This window comes from Lagopus muta, chromosome Z (genome assembly GCF_023343835.1).
Source record: "Lagopus muta isolate bLagMut1 chromosome Z, bLagMut1 primary, whole genome shotgun sequence".
Taxonomy (NCBI): Eukaryota; Metazoa; Chordata; class Aves; order Galliformes; family Phasianidae; genus Lagopus; species Lagopus muta.
Window position 1 is genome coordinate 21,019,670 of NC_064472.1, and position 9,202 is coordinate 21,028,871.

A 9,202-nucleotide genomic window follows, 5' to 3' on the forward strand; every position below is an offset into this window, starting at 1 on the left:
ATAGTAGTCACAGTATGGATCATAGTGCCTGAAGGAAACTTTGGCATGATCATATAGGATTTCTAAATTTGATCCCTTTTCAGTACTGTACTGACATTTATTTCATAATATGCTTCAGGTCAAAGAAACATTTATTGTTCTTTGTTAGCCTCTGCTAAGTTCAAGAATTCAGTTTACAGAGTAGTTTTAATATTGATGTTTTCAGCTGAAGCTCAGTCAGTGCATAGGTGGTAAAAAAGAGACTATTCTAATAATAGTAATAATGGATTTAAAATGCAGTCCATATAATCAGCTGTCAACCTTCAGTAGCTTTACCCATGCTCAGCAAAGCCACAGGGATTACATGTGTTATACACTAACCAGTTCCTGATTGGTACTTATCTTCAGTGCATCAATAGTTCTTTCTCTGTGGCTTTCTATAGCAAGAACTGTAAGAGTAGTTAATATCCTATACTGACACAGGTGTTCTTGAATGTAGAATGATTGCATTACGACATCAAATCCATGATAAAGTAAGTGCATGTTTTCTGAGGGTTAATTGCAGACGTACAAATCAAGAATAATGTTTATCTAAATCCTGTAGAAGGTGAGGAGTGCCAATTCAAAACTAATGCAACTACTTCTGTACATAATTCCCTCGAGTACAAGTTCCCAGACACTAAAATTCGTATGTAAAAGGTGAAGTGAATAATATTGCATTAGTGATAATACTTGTTATTTTCAAATAAATTTTTTAAGAAAATAACGCAAGTGAAGATCTGGCAGTATTTAATGTGTTAGAGAAATAGATAAGGAAAATAGAAATTGGTCACTTGAAATCAAATTAGCATTTTTCAAGTGAATTACATCGTGGTAGAAAGTCACTTAGACTCACATTTTTCAGGATTAAATTAAGGAATTACTGATACTCTTTTTAAGTAACCGAAGATCATGTATTGAATTAATATAATTTGAAGTTAACATAATTTAAAATAATTTAAAGCATAACAGAAGTCTGTATCATTCTTCTCTTTTCGCTGATGTTTAACTCATGCATTTGTTGAGGCTTTTGTTTGTTTGTTTGTTTGTTTGTTTTTGCAGTATTGTAATTTCAAACTCTTTAAAAGTACATCACTGGATTCTTTTCTCTTTCTAAAATCAGGGTAACATATTTAGCTATGAAGTGAATCTTAGACCAATCTGAGTAACTGAAAACCATCATAAAATATTGTCATTCCCTCGACTAGAATGAAGATTTTGTGTATGGTCTCCAAAACAAGATAAATAAAATACTAGAGGGATTCTGATGTGTACAGATGCAGATCTGTAAGCAGTGTGTGTACACAGTGAACTGATACAAATGGTCATAAATAAATAAGTAAATAAATGTGATGATATGGTGGTGTCTAACCATAAGTGGTTCTCCAGAGAAAGAATTTCTCTTTTCAGCAGGCCAGTCACTCTTCTGTACAAAGCATCCTTGAATGATTATGTATTCTATCTGGAATAAAATGATCCATCATTAAATATCTCTAAAACAGAAACAGATCAACAGTTCAGCAGTACAACAGAAAGAAATAGTAGTCTTATTTGGAATGCATGGAAACAATTGTTCTGAAAAGTTCTGGACAAAATATTAATTAGGAGAAGAATACAAAGAAACAGTCAATATCTACCACTGAAAAAGTAAATTAGTGAATTCCAGCAAAGTTCCCTATTGGAATACTTTTTTTTTTTTTTTTTTTTTTTTTTTTTTTTAATAAATTTCCCAATTACCTTGAATAAGGTCTGATGTTATTTAAATGAAAATTACTGGCATGTGAACAATTATATATTAGCCAGTACTAAAGACAGGAACTTCAAGGAATCCTGATTAAACTGCATTAGAAGACAGCACTGCAGCAGATAAAAAATTAATGAATGCCATTGGGCAGTGGTGCACACTGAAAGAGACACAGACTTTATGTCTTCCTATTCACCTTGAGACTCCCACGAGCCATTATGTCTGCTTAGAGGAGAATTTGCATGGTTCTGCAGAGACCCATTATAATGATTGAGAACAACCTGGGAATAGAAGTCCAGAAGGTGCTCCCTTGCCACCTTGTCCTTCATGGATGGGCCAGATCTTCCGCCTTTGCAGCTCACCTCCCACCCTCTTTCCTCTGCCACAAATTGTGTCCAGTGCAGATGAAGAGACATGAAAGAGACCTGTGCAATTTGTCTTGGCATACACATGTAGTGTATTTATCTTACTAAAGATTTATCTTTATCTTACTAAACAGAGAAGTCAGGAAGAGTGGAAAGAAGTTTGTTTGGCGTGGCAATGAGGATGTTCTTGAGGTCTCCCAGAGCCTGTAAAATATTCAGAAATCTCTAATTCAGATGCTTAAATTTCATGATGTATCTCCAAAATGATGGAGAGAAATAGAGGGTTTTGATGGCAGTAAGTAGTAAAGATTATCAGAAATGGAAAAGTCCTTCCTCAGAAAAAAGTCATGATTTTAGGCATTGTGGACAAACTACTGTAATCTGCAGAATGGATAGGCCACCACTACTTGTAGATTTTTTTTAGTAAAAGAAAATATATATATTTGAATATATCAAAATATATTCAAAGATATTTTTTAAAAAAGCTTAATACGATCGAATACATTTTTTTACAGAACTTTTATTTGATTTCTTTAGATCTTTGACATTAAGAGCTTTACAGAATTTAAAGTAGGAATGCAGTTTCACATAGATAAAAGTATGGCATGAGTAACCTTTCCAAAAACAAGAGTAGCAGCACACAAATTACATTTCAGTGCAAAAGCAAGCCTTTTGTGTTGGGGGTTAAAATCAACTTTTCTCAGATGAGATATTTGCAGATTTGATTATTGTGTAACTGTTGAACAGAGATTTCTTTGCAGCTCTCTGTGTCATTTGCTGCTTGTTTTGATTAAGAGAGACTGGATGGAGTACATTCTGCCACTGCTTTTTCACTGAGAATGTCTTCATTTCTGTCTTTCCAGAATGGTCATTATAAATACTTTAAAATTAGTGTGGCTTAAAAAGAAAGTTATACGTGAGGTTACAATTTATTCCAATTTAAAAATATTTAAGTAAATATTCATTTACTTAAAATTTTATTACTGTGAATTTGTTTTCTTGGTGACATGCTAGATGCTCTTTATATGGATTCCTTAGAAGTAGACCCACCAAATTGGATTCATGACAGAGTTTAAAAGTATGAGAGTGTGTGTCTAGACTTGTTAAGTATTTTGAGTTCTGTGTTTTCACACAGGGTTTTTATTTTAACTTGAAAGACTCCACTTGCATCTTCATATATATATTTTAAAGTACTATGAGTATTTTACAAACAGTAATTTAATAATTAAAAAAAACAACAGTTTCTGATATTCTTCAGATAGAGACATAGTATTAAAGCAAGCAGGATTTAAGAGAGTGTTCTGAACAAATACTCATAATAGGAATTCATATATATTTGCCCTCTTGAACAGTATGTACACATATGCATATGGCTAGATTAGTGGAGAATTAACATGAGTAGATTTAAGGAATCCAGAGATAAATTACTCAAGAAATGAGTTAGTGTATTTAGAGGGTTTCACTTCTAGGTCACTGAATGGAATTCAGTGGAAGGAGGTACCTAGAGACAGTTAGACAGTTTCACGGATCTGTGTAAGTATCTCATCCATCTCATGAGATACAGTGTTACCTTTAGGAAGTGCCAACTCTGAGTAATCAAACTTACTATTTGCTAGAAACAGAAGAGCTAGGTTTTAAATCTTTCAAAATGAAGTCTGTGGAGATCTTGTCCAACAAAGTGAGAAAACCTAGCAGTGAGATGTGAGTTTTCCTGCTTCCGTTTGTTCTGTAAGTAACTAAGAGAAGACTTAACTTACTTTTGTTGCAGTCCATCTAGTTGCTTTTATAAAGATGTTTTATCTCATGATGTAATCTTCAGCAGGTTTTCGAAGACGCTCAGATACTGTAACAAGGAGACATTTCCCACATGCTGCTCACAGAATGGACTATATGGACTTTGAAGATGATAGTCGTGGATGGCGGTTTGATATGGACATGGTGATAATCTACATTTATTCAGTCAACTGGGTAATAGGATTTATTGTGTTCTGTTTTCTTTGCTATTTCTTTTTCCCTTTCTAGTCTGTAGAGACCACAGCTAAGGAAGACTGTGAACCACGATAATGTGAATAGAAAACAACTGAAGAAGGAGAAATGTTCGATGTTGCATTTTTGTCATTCAAAACTGCATCAGACTGCTTCAAGCATGCTATTATGCTTTTTGATGCTTCTGCTATGTATGACAAAGTACTCAAGTTTGGTTCCAGATGTAATGCGTGTTCCAGATAATTCTTCTTTCAGTGGCCATTTTACCTTATTTTGGATGGGAACAGGACTTTACTCCTAATGTATAAAATATTTACTCAGTAGAATTACACATTACTGTTTGTTCTTAGAGGAGTTCAAGTATGTGCTACGATAAAAAATAACCCATACAGTCATGCTTAGGGTTGATACTGTATTAACAAAATTTGTAAATAAGTCATTTCACTCATTGGTGCTTCAATTGCTTGTGTATAAAAAACAATAAAGGCAGTTGCTATATATAATCAGATTTGTTGGGGATAGTAGATTTTAAGCACTGCACTATGTAATATATAAATATTTACCAGAGTAATTTCACTGGCATTATCCAAATTCCTGAAAGCTTTGACAACTGATAGACCTGTCAGCTTTCTGTTGTGGGGATATACTATACTCAGTGCCTGAAATCTAGAGCCTATAAACCAAAAAGAAAAATGACACTGCGCAGCATTTGATAAGTTTGTCTTTTCAGCAAATGGCAATCATAAGGAATCAACTAACAACTCGAGATCTGCACACTGAAGGAACTTTTTCTGTGCAGATTCCCAGAGCAGCACTGTACCTTTAGTAGACATTCAGATGACTGCATACAGATCCAGCAACAGAGTTAATGGGGGCGGGCAGCGTGCCTGCAGCTGTGTGCTCTGAGACACTAACTCCAGTAAATAATGGAGGAATAACAGAAAGTGGAGCATTCTCTTGTACTAATTCAGTCTGTGCATGACTGAATGACTATTAAACTACCGTAACAATTTGAGGATACTGTTTAAGTGGGGGCTCACCAGTACTATGTCTCCAGGGAGACCATGTAGGACGACACAGCGTTTATGTGCACCTTTCATGTAAAAGAATTATAAAGCACTTTATATCTATTCCATGTGGATGTTGCTGACTTTCAGTACCAAACCGTACACAGGTCAGCAATAAGTCTGTACTTGCTACTTTACACAGTATTTTCAAATGAAAGTGAAACTAAATTACAGAGAGAATATTTGAAACTATTATGAAAATCAAATGCTGAATAATGATACAAGGTAGCTGAAGGGTTTACTTTTCAGGAAGGTACAAGGAAGTTCTTGTTTCTAATGGCATGATCCTACAAGTACACTGTGGTTTGATCTAAATAGCATTTGTGTTGTAACTGTGGTATCAGGGTTTGTGTGGGAGACCTGTGTTTTTCTCAGTAGGTGGCATACTCCCCTGTTCTAAACAAGAACAAGGAGAAATGTGTAACAGAAGGTGCCATCTGTCAAATGTTATGGAATGAAACCAGAGGCTTTATCAGTGTGCTTAACATTAAACATGTGCTTATGCTTCTTTGCTGAGCATAGCCAACATGCTCAGTATCTTATTGGTCATAAAGAGATCAGGACCAGAAACTTTGACATAATCTCAAAAACAGCTGTAAATCAGCTGCTTATATTTCATTTTCTTACAGGCTGCATAAAACAATTTCTTTGTATGTTTGAGAATATATATGTAGAATTCAAAATTACAAGTCTGAACACACTGAGATAAATGCCTGTTGCCATCATATTTAATACCTGCAAACTCAAGAAGGTAAAATAATTGAGATTAACTATCATATGTGGCTGTGACCATGACAGAAATATATTTTCAGTAATTGCATTATACCTAGTTACATTATCTCTATTTAAAAATGATTGGCTTTATTAATGGTGGTGTAGGCATAAAATTTTAAAAGCTTTTTAAGGTTATAAGAAAGCACTTGGTAAATGTCCTTCTCTATACAAATGCAGGTAAATCTTTAAAAATTTGGAGTGTTTTAAGGCATGGGCTCCTGTTTTGCTACATGCATATGTGTAGGTCTGTATGCTGAAATGCTATCAGTAATTTTTAGAAGTTTTCTATTCCAGGACTGAGATTCTAACCATTTTTTATTTGTCTCTAATGTTATGAACTTCATGCTCCTCTCTCCACGAAGAGAGGACAAATCTACCTGTTAAGCCAAAATTGCTTCTACCTTTTATCTCAGAAAATACTAAAATAAAGAGATATGTAGTGAAAAAAAAATCTTTAATTTAAATGACATAGTCTGAAATTTCAGTAATAATTTAAACTAAAATGGTATAACCAGGATATCTGCTGTAGCAATATCCTTAAGGAAGTATTTCAAAATATATTGAGACATAAAAAACTTAGTATAGATACTAACTAATTATATAAGAAAGAGTTACTTATATCATTTTTAGTAGCAGGTTATGATGAATTATTTCTGAAAAGGGCAACAAGAAGAGGCAAAAATCCAATCTAATATTGGCCCCATAAAGCAAAAGTTGGTAACTGAGGGGTGGCTGCATTTTCCTCATTTGAGTAGAAGGGACAGTTCAGTGTGGCATTCCCAACTGTGCAGCAGCACCTTCCTTTGAGGCCTAAACAGTGAAGTCTCTCTTGAGCTGTACTATTTTACTTCATATTGTTTGTTATTAATTCCAGGTAATTTTTTTTTTTTTTAAGTTTTATAAATTACTGTTGCAACTTTGAGACATCCTCCATAGGGAACAAGAAGTGGTAGGCGTAGAAAAAAAGGTAAATTTTTTGTGTTTTATTGATTTTGTGAGATAAATTCTTTTGTAAAAATACATTGAAAATTAAAAGGTTTGAATCTGGTTTTCATCAAAGACTGTCTGTAAAGTGAGGTTGATATCTGTGGGACCAATTTTCTGGTTAAGTTGATCCTGCACTTCAATCTTGTCTTTCTTATCTGCAGTGATATTACAATGTTTGCAATAAAATTTGAGTTGTTTGTAATATTTTGCAGCCATTCAGTAGCTTTTCCTTGGTGGAATTAAATTTTAATAGTTTTTTTCTATCAGTGTTTTGTTTGTCACCGTGTCTGTTCTTCTTGGGGTACAGCTGGGTTCTGCTGAATGTCTTGTTTCTGTGATTTCCTCTTTTCATATTAGCAGACTTTTATCAGAAATTATCCTGGGTTAAGGTTTCAGTCCTGGTACTGCTTCAGTCAGTTCAAACTGATTAACTGTTGAAGTCAGCATAAATCCAAAATGAGAATGAGAAGTTTGCCTTTTGACTGGCAATGGGACCTTATGTTCATTCAGTAATGTGTTTCCAGCCTAGCGGTGGATATGTTTATAAATCTCTTATGGCGTGCTGGAGGTGCAGTCATCTTTCTTTCCTCCCACAACTTTTTTAAAAAATTCCCAAGAAGTAGCTGCACCTAACAAAACTGGGATCTAAGGTTAGCCTTTATCTCTACAGATACACGTGAACTACATACATATGTCACCAGCAGCATTACCACAGTTACTGATGGAGAAGGATGACAATGAAGCAGAGTTCGGGTTTATTTTGTCACTCTTTGAGAAAAGTAAAACCTGATAATGTGATTCTTTGGGAGAAAAAGCAGCTATTTTAGCTACCATAAGAAGTGAGTCTCTCGTGTAGGATTGCTTTTGCGACTGTATATTCAGCACTCAGCATCCTTTGTCCTTGGCAACTCATACCATTTTGTGAATTGAATGTACACTTTATGACGTGAGTTGTACTTAGAAATTAGTAAGTGAATCTACACAAAGAATGGGTTAAAAGAGGAGAAAAGAGAAGATTGAAATCCATATTTGCTGTTTTATTGGTGCTCCATGAGTGCAAAAGGCAGAACTGACCTTAGCAGTGCAATGGAAACCAAAAGATATTCCTGCAAAGTAGATCAGTGATATTGGATGAGAGGACAATTTTCACTAATTGATGATAGGTAGGATGAACAAAACTCACCTGGACTTGAGCAAGGCCTTTGACATGGTCCCCCACCACATCCTTATCTCCAAGTTGGAGGGATGTGGATTTGATGGGTGGACCACTCAATGGATAAGAAACTGGTTGAAAGGCCACAGACAGAGGGTGGTGGTCAATGGCTCCATGTCCAGGTGGAGGCTGGTAACGAGCAGCGTCCCCCAAGGGTCTGTCTTGGGATCAGTGCTCTTTAACATCTTTATCAATGACATCGATGACGGAATTGAGTGCACCCTCAGCAAGTTTGCTGATGACACCAAGCTGAGTGGTGCAGTCGACACGATTGAAGGAAGGGATGCCACGCAGAGGGACCTCGAGAGGCTACAAAGGTGGGCCCTAGTGAACCTGATGAGGTTCAACACAGCAAAGTGCAAAGTTTTGCACTTGGGCCAGAGGAATCCCAGGCATCCGTACAGGCTTGAAGGAGCGGTCCTTGAAAGCAGCCCTGTGGAGAAGGACCTGGGGGTCCTGATAGATGAAAAACTTAATATGAGCCAACAGTATGCTCTTGCGGCTCAGAGGGCAAATGGTATCCTGGGCTCCATCAGAAGAGGGGTGGCCAGCAGGGACAGGGAGGTGATTGTCCCCCTCTACTCTGCTCTTGTGAGGCCCCATCTGGAGTACTGTGTCCAGGTCTGGAGCCCCCAGTGCAAGAAAGACAGGGAGCTGTTGGAGAGGATCCAGGGGAGAGCCACTAGGATGATCAGGGGACTGGAGCACCTCCCCTACAAAGACAGGCTGAGGGAGCTGGGCTTGTTCAGCCTGGAGAAAAGAAGGCTGCGGGGTGACCTCATTGCAGCCTTTCAATACATAAAGGGAGCCTACAGAGGGGAGGGGAATCAACTCTTTGAAAGGGCTGATATGTGTAGGACGAGGGGAAATGGTTTTAAGTTGAGGGAGGGGAGATTTAGGTTGGACATCAAGGAGAAATTCTTTACAGAGAGAATGGTGAGGTGCTGGACCAGGCTGCCCAGAGAGGTTGTGGATGCCCCGTCCCTGGAGGTGTTCAAGGCCAGGTTGGATGGTGTCTCGCTCCAATTTATAGGAGGGAGAGGAGGTT

General features: G+C 36.7%; 1 protein-coding gene across 3 annotated transcripts in view; it reads left to right on the forward strand.

Moving 5' to 3' along the window:
- RNF180 (ring finger protein 180) overlaps nucleotides 1-7,210 on the forward strand; it is a 71,972-nt gene extending 64,762 nt beyond the window's left edge. For 2 of the 3 annotated variants that reach the window (XM_048930672.1, XM_048930674.1), the window contains exon 7: nucleotides 3,947-7,210. In XM_048930672.1, coding sequence (XP_048786629.1) covers nucleotides 3,947-4,149 — 203 coding nt within the window. In that variant the 3' untranslated portion in view covers nucleotides 4,150-7,210. The remainder of the gene's footprint in view (nucleotides 1-3,946) is intronic. The other variant, XM_048930673.1, reaches the window with a different exon arrangement.
- The last annotated feature ends 1,992 nt before the right edge of the window (nucleotides 7,211-9,202 follow it).